Source organism: Camelina sativa, chromosome 10 (assembly GCF_030686135.1).
Source record: "Camelina sativa cultivar CO46 ecotype springtype chromosome 10, ASM3068613v1".
Lineage (NCBI taxonomy): Eukaryota > Viridiplantae > Streptophyta > Magnoliopsida > Brassicales > Brassicaceae > Camelina > Camelina sativa.
The window spans coordinates 8974267-8998965 of record NC_141889.1 but is presented as its reverse complement, the minus strand read 5'-3'; the positions used below and the strand labels follow the sequence as shown (position 1 = coordinate 8998965).

The 24699-nt window shown below is 34.6% G+C and overlaps 3 protein-coding genes and 1 pseudogene across 3 annotated transcripts; 2 read left to right on the top strand and 2 right to left on the bottom strand.

The window, feature by feature from the left end:
* The first annotated feature begins 2093 nt into the window (after positions 1-2093).
* Positions 2094-2555, top strand: LOC147935920 (uncharacterized). Its single transcript, XM_087468515.1, has one exon. It carries the CDS (start codon positions 2094-2096, stop codon positions 2553-2555), a length of 462 nt encoding a protein of 153 aa, XP_087324641.1.
* A 9042-nt stretch (positions 2556-11597) lies between these two features.
* On the top strand, positions 11598-12824 carry LOC147935919 (uncharacterized; annotated as a pseudogene).
* Positions 12825-14129: 1305 nt separating this feature from the next.
* On the bottom strand, positions 14130-17219 carry LOC104718194 (receptor-like serine/threonine-protein kinase SD1-8). The gene is made up of 7 exons (XM_010435885.3): positions 16610-17219; positions 15888-16025; positions 15598-15788; positions 15312-15522; positions 14986-15223; positions 14731-14881; positions 14130-14643 (listed from the first exon to the last, which is right to left on the bottom strand). The coding sequence occupies exons 1-7, from the start codon at positions 17208-17210 to the stop codon at positions 14317-14319; spliced, it is 1857 nt and encodes a 618-aa protein (XP_010434187.2). The 5' UTR covers positions 17211-17219; the 3' UTR covers positions 14130-14316.
* A 3536-nt stretch (positions 17220-20755) lies between these two features.
* LOC104718193 (G-type lectin S-receptor-like serine/threonine-protein kinase B120) lies at positions 20756-24273 on the bottom strand. Its single transcript, XM_010435884.2, has 6 exons — positions 22568-24273; positions 22258-22493; positions 21949-22159; positions 21624-21861; positions 21371-21518; positions 20756-21253 (listed from the first exon to the last, which is right to left on the bottom strand). The coding sequence occupies exons 1-6, from the start codon at positions 23973-23975 to the stop codon at positions 20936-20938; spliced, it is 2559 nt and encodes an 852-aa protein (XP_010434186.2). The 5' UTR covers positions 23976-24273; the 3' UTR covers positions 20756-20935.
* Between the last annotated feature and the right edge of the window lie 426 nt (positions 24274-24699).

The following is a 24699-nucleotide window of genomic DNA, read 5'->3' as shown; positions in this document are numbered from 1 at the left end:
TTTGAGCCCAAAATCGCAGACAAGCATTAAAGAACAGGAATGATAAGTTCACAAATCACCTACACATCAACTTTCGCAGGTCTAGGATAATTTGCCCACTAATGTCTTTTCTAGCAACCTATTACACTTCTGATGAATAGATAAACCTAGAATCATAGATTGGGTGATCAAATCAACCTAAGCATTAAGTCTAACAATAGTGAAGACAATCGATTATATAAAGCCCTATTTGTGTTCTGTTGCTAACCCATGAAACCCCTTTTGAAACCTCTAATCTAGCAAAGAAAACTACTCAGACATAGAGAAATGAATCATAGCAAAAGATGAGAAATTCAATGACATAAAAATAAAAAGGGTTCAGAGAATGCTTCACAAGGTAGCCGCTCTTCTCCCTCTCACAAAAGCGTCGCTCAAAAAACAAAAAGAAAAGGTATATTATCTCTCCTAAAAACCCTAGGTTAAATAGCATACAAGTAGAGAAAAATAAGAAAAGATTCCAAATTCAAATCTCCCTATTAAAAAGCGATCTCAGCCCTCTTTCTCTCACAAAGGATCGCCTAAAATAAGGGGAATTAGGCAGGGAATCGGCGCCTAGATGCTTGCCACGTGTCGTCATGAAACCGTAGAGTTGGGAGCATGTGCTCGGAAATCGGGAGCATGTGCTCCTGGGTCTAAAATCAGCTTTTCTGCTCCAATTCAACTCCTTTCTGCTCTGATTGCTCCTGCTGTTCCAATCCTTGCTTTTAGCTTCCTAGCCTCTTATTATAACCTGAAAAGGACTCAAACAACTACAAAACTATCAAATAAACGGGGTCAAAGTGAGTCAAAACCGTAACATATCAAGCGACTACTTAGTGACTATTAGTGCAGTCGTAAATCACCTGTTTTTTTGTAGTGAGACCTTCCTTATCCGACGGTCGGTTTGCTACGTCCGGGAGGCTTTAAAGACTTGTTACCGTCCCTACAAATCACCACATGATCTTTCCCTCTGTTTTTTCCTCACTCGCACAGTTCCGACAATCACTTCTCAGAAGGTCACCCATCTTGAGACTACTCCAGCTCAAGCACTCTTAACTCTGGAGTTCTCTCAGGCTCCTTAACCGAAAAGATAAGTGCACTTTGGTGACATAGGTGGTCAAATCAATTCTTTTAAACCTCTTCGCAAGTCTCTGAAACCGGGGTGTCATAACATCTGTTCGGTTTTTGGTTTTACCTGATACCTAAACGGGTAAACCGAAAACCCAATATATTTCAATTAAGAGGGAGATAGTACTTAAGGTGCTTACATTTCAATGATTTCAATCGTCCTTTCGGCTTCTTCCTCGATACTCGACTCCCTCTTTCAACTTTTTGCCACCCTTTATATGAAACCTCGAGATAAAAACACAAAGTGGAAACCTATATAAGATTTGTGTGCCTTTTCCACTTTCGGTGTTGTCGAGAATCCAATTAGAGGTAAAGTTTACTAATTTACTTTGTACTTCGGTAGTTCGGTTGGTCGAGTTCGAGATTATAGTAATATAGTTATATATTTGCTTGTCTAAAAATTGAGCTTTAGGTTCTGAGTCTGATGTTTGTTCAAAAAAAAAAAAAAAAAAAAAAAGGTTCTGAGTCTTGGGGCATGTTCTCCGATCATCACCCTCGATCTTCATGATCACCCTCGATCTTCATGAAGATCGAGGGTGATGATCGGAGAACATGCCCCAAGACCCCTAACCTAAAGCTCGATTGTCAGAAATGGGATTGTTATGAGTTCTAAGTTATGACTAAGGGTTGCTTTTGAATGTTTGATATAGATGGTGTCTTGTGATAATCCAATAGGGATAAACAAAAATGATCCGATGAAGGTTGAAACTGACGATGATGAATTAGAGGGGAAAGACAATGATGAGATTGAGACACCTAGTTCTGATAAGCCTATTAAGAAAAAGGGGAAGAAGCTGAAGGAGTTAGTAAGGCAAGAAAGAAGTAAAGGTCGTATGTTTGGCAACATTTCACCAGAGTAGAAAATAAGAAAAACAAGTGTAGTTGCAATTACTGTGGGAGAAAATTGGGTTGTGCAAACAAGTCTGGAACCTCTACTTTGAGGAAACATGTTAAAAAATACATGCAAGGCATATAAGATATGGCTAAGTGCTAATAAAGATAATGTTCAATCTGTTTTAACTCCTGATGGTGTTGGTCGTAATGTTAGAGTGAGTAAGGTCAATGAGGCATTGTTTAGAGAAGCTACTAATGAAATGTTGGTTCTAGCTGAGTTACCACTAGCTTTCGTGGAGTGTTTAGCTTGGAGACATTTATGTTCTAAAGTTCAGCTGTATAAACTGCATTCTAGGAGAACGGCTAGAAGAGACATTGTGGAGATTTATGTGCAGAAGAAGGAAGTGATGAAAAAGATTCTTGGGCATAACAAACAGAGATTGTCTTTGACTATAGATATATGGGTTGCTCCCACTATTGGAGCTAGTTATATGGTAATAACAGCTCATTTTGTTGATGCTATGTGGAGATTAAGGAAGATGATTATAGGGTTTAAGAATGTCTCTGATCAATAAGGGTGGAACAATTAGTAACTGTCTTATAGAATATTTGGAAGAGTGGGGCATACAAAGAATATTTTGAATCACTGTTGATAACGCTACAACTAACACTTCAGCTATGACTAAGTTCAAGAAAACAATGATGGATAAGAATGGAAGTGATGCATTGATACTGAAAGGTGAATATTTGCATTTGAGATGTGCTACTCACATACTAAATCTGGTTTCAAGGAAAGATTTCTTGATATAGGTAGTAGTGTAGAGGCTATTCGCAATGGAATCCACCATGTGAGATCTTCATCAAATAGACTCAAGACCTTTGATTTTTGTGTGTAAACAGGGAAACTTAGAAGGGGAAGTCTGCCTTTAGATGTGAAGTCCAGATGGAATTCTACCTATCTCATGTTAGAACAAGCTCTAAAATTCAAAGTTTCATCTGAGAAGATGGAGGCTGAAGATAAACCATACAATGACTACTTTCAGGAGAAAGTGGATGGACATAAAAGAGTTGGGCCAGCATTGAAAGCGGATTTGGATTCAGTTGAGAGGTTTGCTCAAATTCTTGGCATCTTTTATAAGTCTACATTGGTTCTTTCAGTTTCTACGACTGTTGCTGCTAATAAACTCTATAATGAGATAGTCTCTATGATGATAACTGATATATCATGGTTTTTATGGTTTTTAATCATGATATAAGTATGCTTTTTGAGTCTTTTAGTTTGTTTTCTAGGTTGTTTTAGAGTCTTTATAGATTTTCTAGGATTTTGGCATGGATGGAGCGGAATGGAGCTATTTGTATCGTTTTGGAGCATTTAACCAAATGAAATCAACTTGGAACCAATTTAGAGTGATGGTGTCGATTGACACTGAATTAGCATCGGTCGACACCCCTGTTAAGACGACGAGAGAACCAAGTTTTGGAAGTTTTACAATTTTGCCCAAAGTTTTCCGCAATTGCAACACAAGCCCCTGGACGTGTTTTAGGATATATATATATTGTTTTCGGGTTTTATAAACCCTTAAGTTTTGTTCTAGCAGCTTTAGCTTTTTGAGAGATTTTGAGAGCTTTGGGAGAGAGAGATCTGAACTCCTTTGTGGAGAGAAGAATTCCTGAACTCCCTTCTTTTATTTTCAATATCTATTGCATGTTATTCAGAAAGATGTTTTGTTCTTCATTAAATATGTTTGAGTAGTTTGCTTGTTAGGTTCAGGGTTTTTCACAGGATTTTTATGATTTATTAGATCTGTGATTTTTAGGGTTCATTATCTTTTACGATCTTCATCTCTGGTTGTTCTTCACATTAATTCTTGATTGATCACCTAGAATTATTATCTTAGGGAAATAAACTGATATGAGAATAGAATTGTTTTCCTGATTAAACCATTGATGAGCAAAATTACTTTTACAAAGAGATTTAATTTGGTAATTTTGTGAACAATCTAAACCTAATTTTAAAGCTGATTTTTAACCTAGAATTTTACAAAGAGATTTAGATTTTCTGGTTTTAAATTTAGATAATATTTGCAGTGAGAACTGATTTATTTTACAAAGAGATTAGAGTTTTAGATCTGATTTTAATTGCTTGAACCTTAATTATTTATTCATTTAATATTTCATAATTACCTGAGAAATTCTCTATGCCTAACCTTTTGATTTTCTGATTTCACAACACTTTTATTTAAATATTTTGCATTGCTTTTATTAATTTAAACCATCTTGTTTAGCGTAATAACAAAACTCCAAAATTTATTGTGTTTGATCTTGAGTCTATGTGGATTCGACCCCTAAGTACTACATTGATCTCTTAATTTGAGAGAGTAGCTCTATGGTTTAAATTTGAGCGTATCAGAAACATTACCATTTTAGGCACAACAGGAGATGATGTTGACATGCATAAGAAAGCAGCATCCATGTTAACAAAGTTGGAGAAGTATTGGAATCCATTTGATGATAAGGTTGAGATGAACAGACTTGTGATAGTAGCAAGTGTGTTTGACCCAAGGAAGAAAATGAAGTTTGTTAAGATATGTTTTGATAGACTTTATGGTAAAGGTAGTGTGGAGTCTACTCATCTGTCTGATTCAGTGAATAATATCTTGAAAGATTTGTATGATGAGTATACCAGAGCCAATTTGTTGAATATAAGTAGTGATGGGTCATCTTCTCAGTCACAATCATGGTCTGCGGCTCAAGATCAGTTTGATACTGATATGAATGAAAGACAAGCTCCTGTTGGATATGAGGATATGGCTGAGATCTTTGATGATATTGTGAAAGAAACAGGGATTCATAATTCTTATAATGAGTTGGATATGTATTTGAAAGAGGATTTGGAAACTTCAAAATATTCTAAAAGGTTCAAAGTAGGATTTGTTATTATGCTGGAAGGTCAACAGTGGGATGTATCCAGTTCTATCATTGATAGCTAATGACATACTTGCAATGCAAGTGTCTTCAGTGGTATCGGAATCTGTTTTTAGTACTGAACACATTATATGATCGAAGTGTTGATGTGTACTGAACAGTGGCTAAAATGTGAGATTCCTATTAATGACTAAGGAGTCTCAACCATTCAACAACTTCTTTCTGAAATTGAGTTGCAAGATGATCTTATGAGAGGTACTCTCTTTCTTCTCTTAATAATGTTTAATTGATTTCTAACATTATGTCTTTGATTTTCTATAGAGTTTGAACCTAATTTCAAAGTTTAAGGTCAAATACTGAAAGATCAGTAGAGTGACTGATTGAGGAGTGAGCTATTGAGGTATTTCTCGTAAAATTATACACTCGGACATAAATTGTTCTCTTTGTCTCTTACAGTTAGTGTTTAGTTTACCAATGGATTGATATTGTTCTGTGTTTATTATTTTACTAGGTTCAGAAGGAGAGCAAAACCAAGCCATCATTGTGTTTTGTTTTCCAGTTTCATGTTAAGTAGTCTTGGGTATAAGGGCAAATTTCCGGTTTTCAAATAGAAAATTAGTGTATTCAGGTAGCCATAACTCGAACCGACATGGAACCGGTTTTTTGGATTTTTCCGGGTATTAGAACTCTGAAACGAATCAACCCGAACCTGAGAAGACCCGACGTGAACCGGAACCAATTTTTTAGGTTTACCCTATCGGGTCCTAGACTCATATACCCAATAACCCAGACCCGATCGGGTTTTATCCCAACCCGAACCCGAGACCCGAATGCCTAGGACTATAATCACATATATAAAAGTGTAACATCCGCGAACCAGAATTTGCATTTTTGGTCTGAGTGTCGATCGACACCATGGGTGTGTCGATCGACACCATCATTTCCAATTTCGATTGGTTTGTTTTAATTGATGTTTGGTTCGGTTTGGTTCAATTGGAAATCCCTAAACCAAGTATATAAGAGGAGAAGCGACAAATTAAGGGTTTGAGGTTGTCTTGTTTTGTCGCTGTTGAGAGAGAAAATGAGAGAAAGTGTTGGAGAGCCTTTGAGAGTGTTCTTGGTGTTTTGGAGGGATATGTGGCTGTGGAAAGGGGAGCTGTTATTGGGAACGAAGGAGAAGCTTCCTAAGGTTTGGTTCCACCGTTTCTTATTCAAATCTTCCTGTAAAAGAGGTGAGTGCTTGACCATGGCTGATCTAAGCCTGAGATCTCTTTTGTTTGGTTGTTCTTTGTCTATTTGTGGTGTTTGCTTGCTTGGGTTTGTTGTTTTAGTGATTCCCATAGGTTCCTGAGGCGAGTGGGAAAGTTTGAGACGGTTTCGTAGTGATTTGGAACGGAGGTTCGACGTTCGGATTCGTGCAGATCGCGTCTGCAGAGTCAGTGTCGATCGACACCAGTGTGGGATGTTGGAATTTGGTTATTGCATTATTGGTTTAATGGAATTGTTTTGTTATCCGCTGTTGTGATTGTTGCTAGGTTGTTAGTGGTATGGGACCACTAGTGAATTAATATTTAAAAAAAAAAAAAAAAAAACGGGAACGGTTGTTTCAAAAAGTAAGGTTTTGGTCTCTCATTATTGGTTGATTTTCATTTAATATTTTCTAATTTTTTTTTATTTTCTCTTTGCTTTCTAATTGCACAATATTTAAGATCTAATAAACACAATATATTTAACTCACATATTAAAATAAAATTATAACTGAAAATAAAATAAATTATGCATTAATCATATTTCACCACTCAATTTTATTCAAACACAATAAATTACTATTATAACTCCATAATTCTAAATGTAACTTCCATCATTTTTTATCATATAAATATCATATAAATAAGCATTCTCTCAATCTCTTATTCTCTCATATTGACATTCTTTTACTATCTCATTTTCACATTCTCTCATTCTCTTCTAAAATAACTCAAATCATTTTTTTGTTTTTTTATTTATTTTTGTTGTATGGGTTGTAAAAAACAAATGAAATATCATTGTAAAATTTTAATGCTAAATTTTAATTTTAGAGACTACATGACATATATTTTACATTGTTCTTATTTTAAAAGGTTCTTCTCCATTATCTAATTTGGATTATTATCTTATAAGTAATCATTCTCTCCTCCTCTCCCACCAATATCAAATGTTGTTATATCTCATATGTGTTGTAAGATTTTGATTCTATATTTTAATTTAGAGAGTATTATATATATTTTTTATATTGTTCTATTTTTTAAAGATTCATCTCCATTATCTAATTTAGATTCATCTCCATTATCTAATTTAGATAACTCTCTAATTTATATGTTTTTAGCATCCTTTTTTGTCCATATTTTGCATTGTTCATACCTCGAACTTAGCATTTTTAGGTCATTAACTGTAGGAATTCACTTTTAGACCATTTAGGGTATTGCATTTCTGCATTTGCATATTTTGGATGAAAACAGGTGCTAAAGAGCCAAAAATGGGGAAAAACAAGGACAATCCGAGCATGTACCCGAAGGAGCCATCGAGCTGCAAGAACAAGTCCGAACCCCAACACGATCAAACCAGGATTCGAGAGCATGAAGAACAACCCAAAGATCCACCCGAGGAGTAACTCGACTTCACCCTCGTGTACCCCATCGAGTAGACCATCGGGCAGGTCTGGGAAGCTAGGTCAAAAGGGTTTCCATATATAAACCCCCTCCTCTCCTAGCTCGCAAAGGAGCACGCCGCAGACCCTCAAACCAGAGAGCGAGAGCTTCTGTGAGAGAAATGAGCGACTCAAACAATTTTCCTTTTCGTTTTGCATTTTTATTTCATAGTTTTTATAGTTTTCTTAGATTTCTATCTTGTACTCTTTCTACTATACTCTATCTTTTAATACAATGCAACTTTCATTCATTTTCGTTATTTTGTTCCTTGTTATCATGTCCGAGTAGTGTAGTAAAGTTTCTAGGGATAGGATAGATGATTTTGTGTTCTTGATCGGTTAGGATGCCTTAGTTTGATTGTAAATGATTGATAGATTTCCTTCTAGGTTGGTGTTCTTAATGTTGTCAACAGACCGAGAGGTTGAGATTAGATCTAGGGCGTTTCAGCGACCGAAAGGTGTAGATGAGATGCGTGAATTAGCCAATGCTAGAGGTTTACTTGACTCTGAGTAAGGGATTAGATGAGTTTGAGTTTACTGACAATAATGAATCGTTCTTAATGCCTGCTTGTTCATATTGCTAGTGCGAGAGTGTGGTAAGTGATCAAGGTTGATTGTTGCTAGTGCGAGAGTGTGGTGACAAGGTTTTAAAGATTCATTGTCTAGGAAATAATTGCTTGAGGCATGTAAGGCACCTGTACTGGTCTAGAATACTTAGGATTCGATTACACCATCCTTAGGACCTTTCGTATTTTATTTGCTTACATTTTCTTTACTTACTCGACCACTTACCCGATCATGTACACGATAACCTGCATCGAGTAATACCTCGATCTGTTCATATCTCATCTGCTTACCCGATCACCCCACTCGATCCAGTACTCGATTGCTTGCATCGAGTGCTTAGGTCATGTGGTTTCTTTGTTTATATTCTTTTCTTTTATTTATATTAGGACTGTTAGAACAAAAACCCTATCTGCTTGGCTTGACTTGTATTGTTCTGATCATATCCTTCCTGCTAGCAATAGACAACCATTTGGATTGATAACCCTTTGTACTACAACTGCATAGGGAATTGATACCTTGGGTGAAAATCCTATTATCAATTATCATCTTATAGTAATCATTCTCTCCTCCTCTCCCACCAATAACAAATGTTGTTATATCTCATATGTGTTGTAAGATTTTGATTCTATATTTTAATTTAGAAAGTATTATAAATATTTAACATTGTTTTCAATTTTTATTTTATTTATATAAAAATATAATATTTCTTTTATATTTCTTGCCTTTATAATCTATTCATACTTATTTTTAAATTTGCATAGTTAAATTTAAATTCACATATGTTGGTTTTAACAAAAAAAAAACAACTTTATTTGAGAATTAGATGTTCCTATTCATTTTTAAACGATCAATGTGTAACATAATATATATAAGAATTTTGTCTTGCAATCACAAGTTCCATTTCCATTGCTTAACACCATGGTTAAACTATAATATATGTTGTCCTATTTGTAGGAACAACAACATACTTATTTAATATATTTAAAAGAACAGATGATTAATCGAAATAAATATTTTTCCAAATTTTATAATTCAATCAGTGTGAGTGTACTTATTACTTTGAAAAACCTTTCATTGAAGTTCATAAAATCATATAAAAAACTAAAATACTATGTCACTTCAAATTTGGAAGAAAACACTTGGTATTCCTTTTTAAAAAAGTCCAGACACATATAAAAATTTATTAATATTTAACTCACTTTAAAGGCATAAAAGGTCATTTAACTCAAAAATAACTTATATCCAATAATTCCATATATTCCTCCACAATTAAAATAAATATATATATATATAAGATTATATTTAAATATTACAGAATTTTTTAGTTAGCTAAACTTATAGTCACATATATACAATATATATACTTAAGAATTTATATTACTTATTAACACCATAATTCAACCCATTATTTGCTTAACTCAAAATTGGTTTCAAAGCCAACTAAAGAAAAAGAAACGATCTTATTGATATTAGACCAAAACATGGGCATACAAACATAATCACTTACACGGAAGATAATTATTTTAAAAAAATAATTTATTATTGCAACATCAACGTATGAAGAGTTTACATAAGCAGTTAATTAGAAAAGCTAAAATACAATAAATGTATTGGGAACAATATCAGTCAATGATTAGATTGAATCCTCAAAAGCAAAAAACAACATCCTCATAATTCATAAAAAAGAAACGCCACAATTATACACATCTAAACGAAATGGTATAAAGATATAGTGAATAAATACAAGTGACTGCGAAACCTATATATGTCTAATTAAAATGAAATAATACAAAAGAAAAAACAAAAAAAAACAAAAAAAAAAAAAACAAGAAAGTGTTAACTACACCATAACTCACGCGTTGTGTGGGGAAGCTATTGGGATATTATTCGATACCACAAATCATATCCCGCACATTCTGTAATTACACTTATTAGTTTCCTTAAGTTTCCCTAACTAGTCTTGTTGACTACGTTTCTATTTTGTATATATCCTTGTAATGGTTTTCCAAAGTAAATATGAAATATGAGTTTATCATGTACTTCCCCTCAATTGACAATGGATGGATTGGCCATAAACCTTTTTATTTATTTCAAATTTCTCCATCTACCGAGGTTAAACTCTACTTCATTAACAATGAGGAGTTCAAATGGCAAGAGAGTTTTACATTGTATATATATATATATATATATATATATATATATATATATATATATATATCAATGTTCTAAAATACGGCTTAGGCGGGCGTATATACGGTCCATATACGGCGTACGGTGACCCAGTGTACCGTTTCTTGTATAAACGTTTAACATATACGGTTTGGTCTAATATGATTGCTTATACGGCGTTTATACGGTCGACTATACGGTTATCGTATATACGGTACGTTTTTTTAACCCTCATTCAAACTGTAAACCTATAAATTGATAAAAGTTAAAACCCTAAGCTTTCTTATCGTTTTTTTCTACTGCCGTGGTGACACTTAGGTTGGTGGTTTCAAAGTTTGGAATTCAAACTTCATTCTATATATAGAGAGTCTTTAGGTTTGATGTACTCTCCTTCTCTTGTTTTGATTTTGATTATTTTATATCATATGATCTTTCTTTTTTGGCTTTATCATCAATCAGTGTTGTCTTGTTGATTAGAGATCTATAATTCTTCATATGGTAACACTATGTTTGAGTATTCGGTTTTGATATCACAAAACTCTGTTTTGATATCAAAACTCCTCTGTTTTGGAAACGTAAAACAGAGTATTAATATCAAAACTCTTTTTTCAGTTTTTTGATCTCGTGAAGCAGTGTTACGAAGCAAAGCATTGATCGAATATTTGTCTTCTGTAATTTTTTTGCAGAAATTAATCAAGTTCCAATGGATTCTGGTTTGAATGAGGAACCTAGTGGAGCATCAGATTCAACAGTTTTGAAGAGAAACTCGAAAGATGTTGCTTAGGAATATGGAATGTTGTCTGATTCGAAGAATCTTGACAAAGTTAAATGCAAATTGTGTGGGAAAGAATTTTCAGGAGGAGCTTATAGGATAAAAGAACACATTGCCAAAATTCCTGGAAACGTTTATGCTTGTCCAAGATCATCAAAGGATGATCAAGAGAAGTGCAAGACTGCTATCGAGGAAGCAAAGAAGAGGAAGAAGAAGAAGGTAACTCTAGATGATGAGCTGCGGCAGACATTTAATGTTCATTGCAGTTGAGGTATGGATGATGTGATTGAACTTGAAGAAATGGGTTCAAGAAAGGTGCAAAGGACACTTGGTCCAATGGATAAGTTTGCAACAAACATCAATCCAGAATCTAGACCTCTTCCAACTAGGCAACAAAATATCAATGATGCTCTTTGGAAAGAGAAGCTACACAAGGTTCAACAATATATTGCTAGGTGGGTGTATGCTTCAGGGGTTCCTTTCAATACCATAGCAAACGATGAGTTTAAGCTAATGGCTGAAGCTATAGGACAATTTGGTCCAGGAGTCACACCACCAAGTCAACACCAACTTCGAGAGCCTTTACATAAGGAAGAGGTTGATAGAGTTCATGGTTTGCTGAAACCACAAGAAGAAGAGTGGAAGAAGAATGGATGCACGGTTATGATAGAGTGCTTGGTCTGATCAGAAAAGGAGAAGTATCATGAATCTGTGTGTTAATTGCAAAGGAGGTACAATGTTTCGCTCATCTAAAGATTGTTCAGATGAGGCTCATACAGGTGGATATATTTTTGAGTATGTCAAAGGCTGCATTGAGGAGATTGGTGAAGAGAATGTAGTTCAAGTGGTTACTGATAATGCTGCTAACAATATGGTTGCGGCAAGAATGATGAAAGAGATCAAGCCGAGTATATTTTGGACATCATGTGCGACTCACTCCATCAATTTGATGCTTGAAAGCATATCGAAACTCACAAGGTTCAAAGCCACAATTCAGATGGCGAAAGACTTCACAATCTTCATATATGCTCATCATAAGACATTGGCGTTGATGAGAACATTCACAAATAGGACAGACATTGTGAGACCTGGTGTTACTAGATTTGCATCATCGTTTCTTACTTTGCAAAGTCTCTTGGACAAGAGGGATCAACTAGCAGCCATGTTTTCTAGCAGTGAGTGGAGAAACTGCAAATGGTTGAAACATTCCAAAGGAATCAAGGCATTTAGCACAGTGATGAGTGTTAAATTTTGGAATGGGGTGATAATTTGCTTGAAAGTTTTTGGACCATTGGTCAAACTACTTCGACTTGTTGATGGAGATAAGAAGCCTACAATGGGATTTCTGCATGGAGAACTGATAGAAGCAAAGAAACAGATCAGTGATGGATTAAAACATGTAGAAAAAAATGTTAAGCCGATATTGAGTATCATTGAAGAAAATATTAAGGGTCGACTTGACAATCCTTTGCATCTAACAGGTTATACTACTTCTATAAAGATTCAAGCCAAGCCTCCAATGATGAGGTATCAAATGCAGTCTTTAAGTGTGTCTCTGCATTTTTCCCTAATGATGTCAACACACAATGTCAAGTCATCAACTCTGAACTGGCCATTTACAAAAACAAAGAAGGGAACTTTGGAAAACAGTGGGCCATCCTAAGCTGCCAGAAAGAAGATTATGATCCAGGTACTCTTCTTTCACTTATTCTTCCTATCAAATAATGTGTCTACTTTGAGGAGAAACAGAGCATGTACGTAGTTCAAACAGAGCAAGAGCAAAAACATGTGATTTTGTGATTTTGTCAATTAACGTGATTAACAAATGACCTCCTTGGCTAATCTATTCACGTGATTTTGTGATTTTGCTAATCTATAGTCGAATGACTTCATTGCTAATCTAAGCATGTAGTTCAACGATGACTTCATTGCTAATCTATTAAACGTGATTTTGTGATTTCGTCTCCCCACTCATGAATTCATTTATTCTAGCTCATTTACATTGGTTTATATTTTTACAATTTTAGTTTATTGGTGGGAAACATATGGAAATGATGTTCCTAATTTAGCAAAAATGGCTAAGAGAATTTTGGCCTTGACTACAAGTTCATCCGGATGTGAACGAAACTGGAGTACATTTGAAGGGGTTAGACTTTATTTTACTATAAGTTACCTTGATTTTTATGCATATAGTTCAATGGTTCATTAATTTTATTTTGCTGCCTGTAATTATATGTAGGTACATACAAAGAAATGAAACAGACTTGCTGTAAGTCGAATGAACAATCTTGTGTATGTCCAATTCAATTTAAGACTGGTGAACCAAAGAAAGAGACAAAAGGAGAATAATGTTGATATATTGGTTGCGAATCATGCTACTAATGCTCAATCATGGTTGGTTGATGGGATTTCTAATGATGGAGAGGACTCACAATTCGATTTACAAGGTGATATAGGTGAAGAAGAACCATTTCGATCAACAATTGATGATGAAGATCAAATTAGAGAGTTAGATGATGAAGATGATTTCATATCCGACAATGAAGAAGAACTTGTTGATATTGATTGCGAGTCTGACGATGACCAGATTCTACAAGTTGATGGAGAAGAAGAACTTGAAGTTTAAAATTGGTTTATTTTTCTGTTTTTGTTTTCCTATTTCAATTATTTAGACTACTGTAGTTACAATTTAAGGTTGATACTATTGGTTTGACAATTTTATGAGTATTGCAAGGATTTTGATATTTTTTTTGTTATTTATTATATATATATATATATTTAATTATTTATATGTAATATATATATAATTTATCATATCTATATATATTTTTAGTAAAATATATTTACCGTATATATCCCGCATATACAGCTATACGCTAAACGGTGGTTCACCCCCCGGCTAGCACCTAGCGTATTTTAGAACATTGATATATATATATATATATATAGCATAGAAAAATATGTGTAACCCTGATATTATGTAAAGGGAAACCCTAGAGAATGCGAATTAAACAGCTATGCAGGGAGGGCTTTATAAAAGTGCAATGTCTTAGAATTGCATTTGCTCATCCAGAGATTATGCAAAAGGACACCCTAAAGAATGCGATTTACTCTAATCTTGTTCTTCTCGTTTATGCTTTAGGAATTTATTAAATTAACCATAAGCACAACTGGAAATTAAAATGCGTATACACAGATTGGCTAGTTAGTTTTCAAGTTATCGAGCGTCAAGGACTGAGACAGTGATTTGGTTCACTGTCCAAGATTCATCGTCATGAGGTTTACTTGACGAAGAATCAGTCTCAAGAGGACTTCTTCCCAGGCTATAACCAGGCGGTTTAGGCTGAGGAATCGTAGTTGATTCACTTCCGAGCATCAAAACTACCAAGGACATCGTTGGCCTATCCTCTGCTCGTTCTTGAACACACAAGAGACCAATTTGTATGCATCGTAAGAATTCATGTTGCCTGACCGTTGATGAAGAATCTGTGTTGATAGGATCTATGATCTCTAGCCCTTTTCCCTCTTTCCAATTCCTCCACACCTGTTTACCATGATCGAAAGTTTTCTAGTATTATCATTAAATTTTGAGTGGCAAACGAGATCAAGTCTGAGAGGATTTTTAGCTTACACAACCGAGAAGATTAAGGTCACGATCCGAATTGTAGAATCCTTTGTTCCTCTTGCCACTTATAATTTCAAGAAGCAAGACCCCAAAGCTGAAAACATCCGACTTCATCGAAAATATCCCATCCATTGCATATTCAGGAGACATGTAACCACTGCATAACAAAGATTATACCATGTATATAGTTCATCGAAAACAGTTTTTTTCTTTTGGGTTCAGATGCAAAGAGTTTTGATATTTTGGAGTATGAATGCTTACTAGGTTCCGACCACCTTTCTCGTGATAGCTTCAGTATCATCCCTTCCAAAGATCCTAGCAATCCCGAAATCCGAGATCTTTGGAGTCATATATTTATCAAGCAAGACATTGCTTGCTTTCAAGTCTCTATGGATGATCCGAAACCGTGAATCTTGGTGAAGATATAGAAGCCCTCGAGCAATACCATTGATAATATCAAATCTCATTTGCCAATTTAGCTTAGAGCTTCTTTTTTTGTCTGCAAATGAATCATGACCGAATTGAGTACATTATTTCCAAAGACATTCAATTGTTAGAACAGAGTTGTAAGAAGCTGATGCACTAACCAAAGAGATGAGAATCAAGGCTTAGATTCTCCAAGTACTCGTAAATCAACATCTTCTCGTCCACATCGACGCAGCATGCAAGAAGCCGAACAAGATTTATATGCTGAAGCCTTGCAATCAACTTCACCTCATTCTTGAACTCATCAGTCCCCTGAACCGATGTCTTTGATAGTCTCTTCACCGCGATTTCTTGACCATCAAGTAACCTTCCCTGTAACCCAACATTTCATTACACAACGAAAGTATCCAATGATAATTTCTAATTAAGGTTTTCAATCATTTCTACCTTATAAACTATGCCAAAAACACCTTTTCCAAGCTTGTTTTCGTTAGAAAAATTGTTAGTGGCCATGGCAACTTCGTCAAACTCCATCAATGGCAATTCAAGATCGTCTGTATTTTTATCTCTAGATATGTGTCTCCTACTTGATATTACCACTTCGTTCATTAGCAAATCTCGGCTTCTCACTTGGTCAACTGTTTCATTTTTCAGACACCAAAAAATGTCAAGATAGAAGTTTATCAAAATTCAAAATTTACTGACAAACATAAAGGAATTAAAAGTTACTGATTTACCAATAGGTGTTTCAACTGCTGCTGATTGCTTCTGCTTCCTTTTCCACAGGCAAAAGATGATGAAACTTAAAATTAGCAAAACGCTGATCACTCCAATACTCGAACCTATGATTTTTGCACTTCTGTTTCTCTTGTCCTCTAACGTAAAAGAGATACCCAATCGTTAGTATCCGACCGGGTGACGTGGCTTGATGAGTGATAGATCACATTATTTTCTTTTTTCTTTTTCCTTTTCGGCTACTTTAAATACAACAATTAGGACCACGACCAAAAAAAAAGCGCATTATCCAACAACCAACTTGATTTATATTCTAAAAAAAGAAAGAAAACCCCAATATGTTAATTAACGTAAAGAAAAATCGTCAATTAGTATTTTTATCTCAATGAAAATAAAGTATATTTCTCTTATTTTCAACCCAAAAAAAAAGGGAAATTCTAAAAGTACAATGTGACATATGATCTATTTGACTGGGTGATTTTTAGCAATTTTATATAAATTTTTGACGTCTTTTTGTTTTTGCTTTTAGTATTTTTTAAACTGTTTACATGTTTTGAAAAGTCTTAAAGAATACTAAAACAAAATTAAACAAGTTTGTTCCATGACAATCCAAAAACGAGGTGAGAAAACCACACTATCAACCGTTACGTAGCAAAAAGTAAATGTGAAAAATCAAAACCAAACGTATGACATTAGTCTAATAGATAGTGGAGAAACAACTAACCGAGATCAGTAGCAGCCAGTCTAACGTAAAGATCTTGACCACCCTTTGCATAATTCCGGATATCTAAAAGCTCTCCGGTCCAAATCACACAACCCGACCCGGCACCACGTATATCCGTATTCGCAAACGCCGTACAATTACAATCCTTTAAACACTTCTGTTCACATTCTTTCACACCAATTCCTCTGTTCACACTCGCAGCCGTAGTATCCGGCAATTTCATTTTCTTCAACCGCGCAAACCCTTCTTTACCACCACATGTCAACAACGTCTTCCTCACGCAACCATCCGACCCGTCTCTCAACCCCCACACTTGCGGATTCCTCGGCTTAAACCCTTTGATACAATTACAAACCGGTGATGTGTTCGAGTCGCAGTAACCATAAACACCACACTCTTTGTAATCATCGCATTGGTCTTTTGGTGCGTACCAGAATCCGTTCCAAGTCTGTGCTGCCTCAATCCATGTGAATCTTTCTAACACTCCCGTGGAGCTTAGGCTTAACCTCGAGTATATGTCGTCTTTAGTGACTCGGAATGAGTACGTCACCTCTTCTTTACTCGCTGTGAAATTGAAAACCATGTAGTCAAACCGTTGCATCTCCGGTACGCCACTAAACCGGATTCCGTTCCATGGACCGCTCCGGTACACTCGTGACTCTCTGTTCCATAAGAAAACCTCAGGGAACCCTCCGGTTTCGAGTTTGAACGAGTAGTCTCCACTTGAAGGATCATCTGAACTTTTCCATGAACGAATGAATCTGTTGAACCCGGTTTTGAGATCCCAACCGAGTTTCATCTCCGGAAGTAAAGTATCTGTCGGAAAATCAAAACTCTGCCACAAGTATTCATCAAGATTGTTGTTGTTAGAGTCTCTAAGCACGAAGTTACCATTATCAAGAAGTGTTGGAAGAGATAGAGAAAGTAGGGAACAGAAGAATCAAGAAGAAGAGGAAGAGGAAGAAGGTGTCAGAGTGGTGGAAGTTTGGTACGTCACCTCTCATGTCTCTACACCAATTTTTTTCTTTTTTTCCTATCATTCTTGAGGAGATTATGAGAATTTTTTCTTTCTTTTTCTTGAGGAGATTATGATATTTATTTTCTTTGGAGATATCGAACTTTTTTGAACCACAAAAGTTTGATATATACCGCCAAAGTTTACTAAATACTAATGGTTATGATTGGGTAACACATATATAATGTCGTTTTTAATGTGTAAATCAATTATTATTTGTGTCCAACACTTTGAGAATAAATTTTACTTAAAAAAGTTCTTAAAGCACGTAATGGATCGAAAAATATACAAATTCTTCAAAAATTAAACTTCAGAAGTTTTTTATTCTTTTTGGTGATGTTTGCTATAATATTTTTTTTTTATACAAAGATACTAGCGTATATATATTTGTGTAAAGACTGGCAAGTTTTTATTCAGAATTTTGATGAGGGAGGGTCCTAAAATGTTTTTTTCTCCACTTTAACGGTTGTCTCTATGATAAATGCGTGAACCTCTTACTACGTAATAGATCTTCTGTCAAATAGTATTATATTCTCTTGTATGTTTTTTTCGTTTCTTGGTCTTCTTGTTCGCATGTTTGCCAAAAAAAAAAAAAAAAAAAAAAAAAAAAAAGGTCTTCTTGTTCGCATTTGAAATGTAGCTACTAATATACATAGTCCAATTTTTTTTTTTTTTTTTTTTTTTGTCAACCTACAGAGTCCAATTCAGAGTTGACAAATACAAAGTCGTTTTATTTCTGGATTTTCCTTTTTTTCCTCTTCTGATTTGTCAGGCTTCTTTTCCTTATGTACAAGTCGTTTTTTTCTTTATTTAGGGGCGTTTTTTTATTTTATTTTGTGATGTACTATAGTATTCTTATTGTGACTTTTCTTTCTCTTTCTTTTCTCAGAGGCTTCCATTACTTTACAATTTTATACAAGTCGTTTTTTCATTATAAATTTACTATTATTGGTCACCCTTTTTTGTACTTTTGTTACTTAAATTACTTTTTTCATAATTGGTTTTGTTTATAAAATATTCTATTGGAAATCTTGAGAACCAAACAACCAAATAGGTGTCTGAACAAGAAAAAAAATCAGTTGGTTAATGGTGATAAGATATCGATGAGATTAAGGATTAAAGAGACTGTACGACACATTGTACCAATAAGAGAAGAGAGATTATTGTTTCAGATTTTTTTCGTAGATTTCCATTTACATGATTATTAGTCAACCGTTTGCTATGCATGTTCGGGAGTTATATAAAAACCACTGTTCTTTTTTTGTCTTTCTTGTAATAAATAACTCTTTTTTTTTAAGTTTCTTTGTTTCCTTCCCAATAATAAACTTCAACTTCACCAAACAAACTCTGCTTTAACTTATGTCCGCATTCTCCGAAGACAAAAATGAAGGGGGCCGTTCCACGTTTTCCTGACTTTACTTTTCTCCAACTCTAAAATCTGTCCTTCCAAGTTCCAACCAATTTGATAAATTGGTCAAAAACTTGATAATAAATCCACCTATGAATATTCATCACCAAAAACAATGTTCTTACTAAATTCATATAAAGACGAAGAATAAAACATTCTATTATTTCGTTGACGAGTTCATAAGTTAAAATAGAATCAACGGGTTGGAGCTTGGAGGAGAAGAAACGTTATGTTAACTCGGTTTTTAAATTCACCATAAACCAAAACATTCTAACATTTGTAAATCTTCACCAACTATTTTGTAAGGCCGATGATCAAATCTTCAAAGTCAACGCTCCACAAGTCTTCGTTTTGAGTATCCTCATTATTATTCTTCGCTTCTCGTTTGATTGTACATACAGAGAGACTCTTATACTAACATATTTACAATCAAATCTCACATTTTTAATTAAATACATAATAATCTCCATCCAATGTTTGAAGAATAGATGTCTACTCTTGTCGATTTTAAACAGTTATGATGGTCCTCTTTCAACAATATCATTAATTAATTTAAATACTTTTCAAAACTACTATTTTGTTATGTAAAATATTATTTATTTATTTACCTTAAAAAATTTTCATATTATTTTTGATCATTAATCTTATTACTCCATCATTTTTTTAGCTGATTATTATCTAATTATAATGGTAAGTTGCTCAATTGGTATGTAAATTAATAGTATTTTTTGGAAGGGAAAATAATTAAGACTGCAGTAGATTTTTTTTGCTAAACATGGAAAAATTAGTGGATATTTTTTGCAATTAGCCTTAATTAATTTGACATATACGTAGAAACATAACTAGGATTTAATCCGCGCTACACCGCGGGACAATATTTTTAATTTTAAAAATTTTAAATTATATTGTATTCATTTGTTATTTTATTATTGTTTTATTAATTTAAAAAAATATAAAATTTTACAGGTATTTGATATAAGTATTCAAAGTATAGGATTTTTGTATTGTTTTCAAGGTTTTAACCCGTGTGGTATATCTATAGTCTAGTAATACATTTATCTCCTGGTACACATCTAAAAGTGTTTAAAAAAAAAACAATTCCACTTAACTTCCTATATAGGATTAATGCCAACCCGTCTCACCAAAATCGAAATAAATTTTTGCGCAAAAAAAATTCTATATAAGTTTTTTATCAAGTTTAATTATGTTAATTGTTTTTCCAAATTAGCATACTTATATAGTTTATAATTTTTCCATGTCAATATATAGTTTATGATAATTAATAGAATTTTATTTTTTTTGGTAATTCTTCAAAAAAATAAAAATTAACCAAATTATATGGGGGTTTTCAACATATTTAATGTGACATTTTATAATTGGATTTTCGGTTTAGAAAATTTATTAATGTTAATATAATTATGGATATTGTAAACTTTTGTTATGGAAAATCTGTTGTATATCATTTAAATTTGAGAGATTCTAGCATCCATAAAAATAGTTTTGGAGATTTAATGAGTTAAAACTTTAATGGATAGAGTTGTTTTTGGAAAAATCGGAATGTATAGATGTTGTTAAGACTTTATGGCAATAAATGTAACAAATGTTGGTCAATTTAAGAAAGTTTAGTATTTGAGTTTCTCTGCATGTTATTTATGGAATTGTTTTAGGGTTAATGTTGCAAAAAAAATTAAATAATTAAAACTTAAGGGCATAAACCAAAATGTACTTGAAAAATGTTAATACTGATTTCAACATCAAAATAAAAGCCCATTCATACATTTCACTTTGCCAACATAATTTTAACAACCAATATTACCCTAACTAAATTAACTTAAAAAATCATACGTTGTCACAATTATAATAAGAAACTTTACAAAAAAAAAAAGAAGAAGAAGAAAGAATCTTATCGCCCAAGGACAACCGTAGAAGTGATCTCATTAGAAGAAACAATGTACTGTTGGCTCGAATCAAGAGCAAAGTTGACATCAATAGAGTTTCTTCTAGTAGAAGTAAACGTTGGCTGTCTTGGCACAGCAAGCGTCGCTGTGTCACTCTCTAACATCACCAAAACCGCAGCCATGTTCGGTCTATCCGCAGCCGAATCTTGAACACACAACATCGCCACATGTATGCACCTTAAGGCCTCACGCTTATTGCACGTTACCCTGATCTTTGGATCCACAAGCTCCTCTGATCTCCCATGAGTATACAAATACCAAGCCTGCAAACCATTTCATTTCCCATCATTGATTAGAGCATTGTAAACCAAACCAAATTTTCAAATACCCATTTAGAGAGAACAATAGTCTTTTTTACTCGTTGGTTTTAGGAAACTTACATGACCAATGAGGCTTCCATGCTCAGAAGATCGAAGACTTGTGTTCCTCTTCCCACTAACTATCTCAAGCAACAAGACACCGAAGCTGTAAACATCGGATTTCACCGAGAAAAGTCCTTCCATCGCGTATTCTGGTGACATGTATCCGCTAAATTTACAAAAAAAAAAACAAAAAAAACCCGTTAAGAACATGATTTTCTCGTCATTCAAATGAAACATTTGCTCTGTTTTGGAATTCTGTTTTTTTACTTACTAAGTTCCAACGACGCGAACCGTGTTAGCTTCATTTTGGTTACCACCAAAGATCCTTGCCATACCAAAATCTGAGATCTTTGGATTCATCTCTCCATCTAACAACACATTGCTAACCTTCAAATCTCTATGAATGATTCTCAATCTTGAATCCCTATGAAGATAAAGCAACCCTCTAGCAATCCCTTCAATGATCGAAAACCGCAGATTCCAGTCTATCAACTCTTGTTTCGTTTCATCTGTTACATACAAAAGAACAACAATAAGAAGAATGAAAGTGAAAAACTTAATTCTCTTAGTTATTAATCTTTAAAAAGGAAACGTACCGAAGAGGAAGAAGTCTAAGCTTTTGTTAGGCATATACTCATAAACAAGCATTTTCTCTTCACCCTCAAAGCAACATCCAAGTAACCTTACAAGATTACGATGTTGAAGCTTCGCTATGAGAATAATCTCATTCTTGAATTCATCAACTCCTTGTCCAGATTTACCAGACAATCTCTTCACAGCTATCTCACGCCCATCTTCAAGAACACCCTGAACGAAAAAAAATAAACATTGTCAATCATCAATAAAAACATCACAAACCTGGAAACACGAAACTTTGTCTACCAAAATAGATGTAATCAATCAACCTTGTAGACTGGTCCAAATCCTCCTCTTCCAAGCTCATTCTCTTTACAGAAGTCATTAGTAGCTGTGGCTATAGCATTCAGAGAAAATACAGGTAACTCTGATGTGTTAACAGCTTTTCCTTCAATCATTATATCAACAGATCCTGAAAAAGCTGAAGTGGTTTCTTTACTCTTGGTCGTAACAGCAACAACAACCGATGTATCAGTGCTCTTACCACAATATGCTCCAGAAACATCTGCAGATAATAAAGAGAAGTGAATCAAGAAGATCTTTTTGACTAGGAAATCAAGAAAGAACAAAAATTAGTACCTTTCTTTCTCTTGAATCTCCATAGAAACAGAGCAAAGACACCTAACAAAACCACACCAACAACAACCGCGACAATGATCACCACATTCTTGGATTTCTTCTTCCCCCCTATTTCGGAATCAGCAACACGGATATGAAGCGAGGAACCACCAGCTTCAAACTGCTGTAAATCTACTAAATCTTGGTTCCAAATCATGCATCCAATACCACCAATAACAGTATAAGCATTGCAAGAACAATTCTTCAGACATCTCTCTCTACAATCCGAAGGATCAACAAGATCATGTTCAGGGATCTCAAAATCCGGCAACTTGACAGATTTAAGAGTCAAGAACTCATCATCTCCAACACTTTTGTTCCTCTCACACTTCAAAGGTGTTCTTCTTCTACAACCTCTACTCCAGTTCCCTACAGAGACTGGCTCATAACCATGAACACAGCTACATATCCCATTAGTGCCCTTCATATCACAAATACCAAACTTCCCACAACGATTATACTGATCACACTCAGTATCTGGCTCAGACTGAAACTTAGTCCACTTCTTCAAAGTCTCGTTCCATCTCAACTCCTCTTCAGTACCATTATAAAGAACCTTAAACCTAAGCAACATAGATGGATCCGAAGGAACATACGTGAAGTACACGCTACCTGTTTCATCTGGTGGAGACGAAAGCTTAAACCCGTAAAGGTAATTCGTCAACCGAGACATAATCGGAATCCCCGTAAAAACCGCGGAGTTCCATTGACCGCTTCGCCACTTCCTCGTCTTGTTCCCTTCCCAAAGCACAATCTCTGGTGCTCCAGAAGGATCAACCCCTAATGAGTAATTACCAGGAGAAGGATCGGTCTCAGATCTCCAAGAGACGAAAACGTGGTTATCTCCGGTTTGTGGATTCACACGAACCTTCATCTGAGGTAAAAACGTATCAGTTGGGTGATCGAAACTCTCCCAAATAGCTGTATCTGTGTCGGTTTCAGACAATACAAAGTTTCCTGTATCGTGTATGGAAACGATTCTGTTGTTGTTGTTGTTGTTGTTGTTACTGCTTGATTTGATGCTTGTAGACCAGACAGTGATGTTTTTCCCGTCGAGTAACACAAGATTTCCGTCGTTGCTTATCGTAAGAACTCCAGACTGGTCTGAAATCGGAGTTGCTCTGTTTGCTACCCATACCACAGCTTTTTCCTCGATGTTCCCATACCAGATCCCTAGATAACGAGACGTGGAAGCTCCTGGACTGAAGAATCCGAGTTCGAATGTCTTTTGTGGAGAGACTAATGGTTTGTGATTGACACCGTCTCTTAAAGATTCTCCCCGTCTGAGTGTTTCTGCAGCCATGGAAGATTCGTAGAGGAAGAAGAAGAAGAAGAAGAAGAAGTAAAAGGTTTTGTGAAAGTTTATCATTTTGTGGGTTTATGCTATTGGAGAAGAAGACCCAAGTGAGAGTATTGGTAATAAAGGTTTGGTTTTGAGGTATGCTTAAAGATGAAAGAAGAGAAACAGAGGAACTGTGACAATGGTGGAAGCTTCCTTATTGCTAATAATTAATTAGAGGAGAGGTGCCAAAGGAGAAGGGATACAAAAAGTTAAAGGTTGCTGTGTGTTTTGTGACTATTTAGAAGTTTCTTTCTTTGTGTTGTCAGGTTGGAAAAGTTGGACCAGATGATTAAATTTAGAACTATTGTATAGTCTTTGGTGTAACAAAAAAGGTTAAATTGTTATAGTATCATCTTTATGTTAGTTATTATGGTCTTTCAAATCTTTTTCTTCAAAAAAAAAAAACAAAAAAACAAAAAAAAAATTAATTTTTCTTCATCTACTTTTTTTGTTCTTTTCCAAGGTTATACAACCCGCAGTAATATGTGATTGGGGGATGACCTAATTGTTTTGGAACTTTGTTCTCACAACTAAACGTTTTGGACGGTGTCAGTTTACATGATAGATAACGGTCCAAAGTTTATTAACAAAGAAACTTACGTTTTATAAAATCTTCTTTACTACTTTGGATAGTTTAACTAACTTACGTACAAGAATCCATTTATATCTAGTATGGACTAGTATGGACTACTTCTGACATTCTTACCTTAGTCCATAGTCAATATTTAAAAATGATGAGTATTTAATCAAA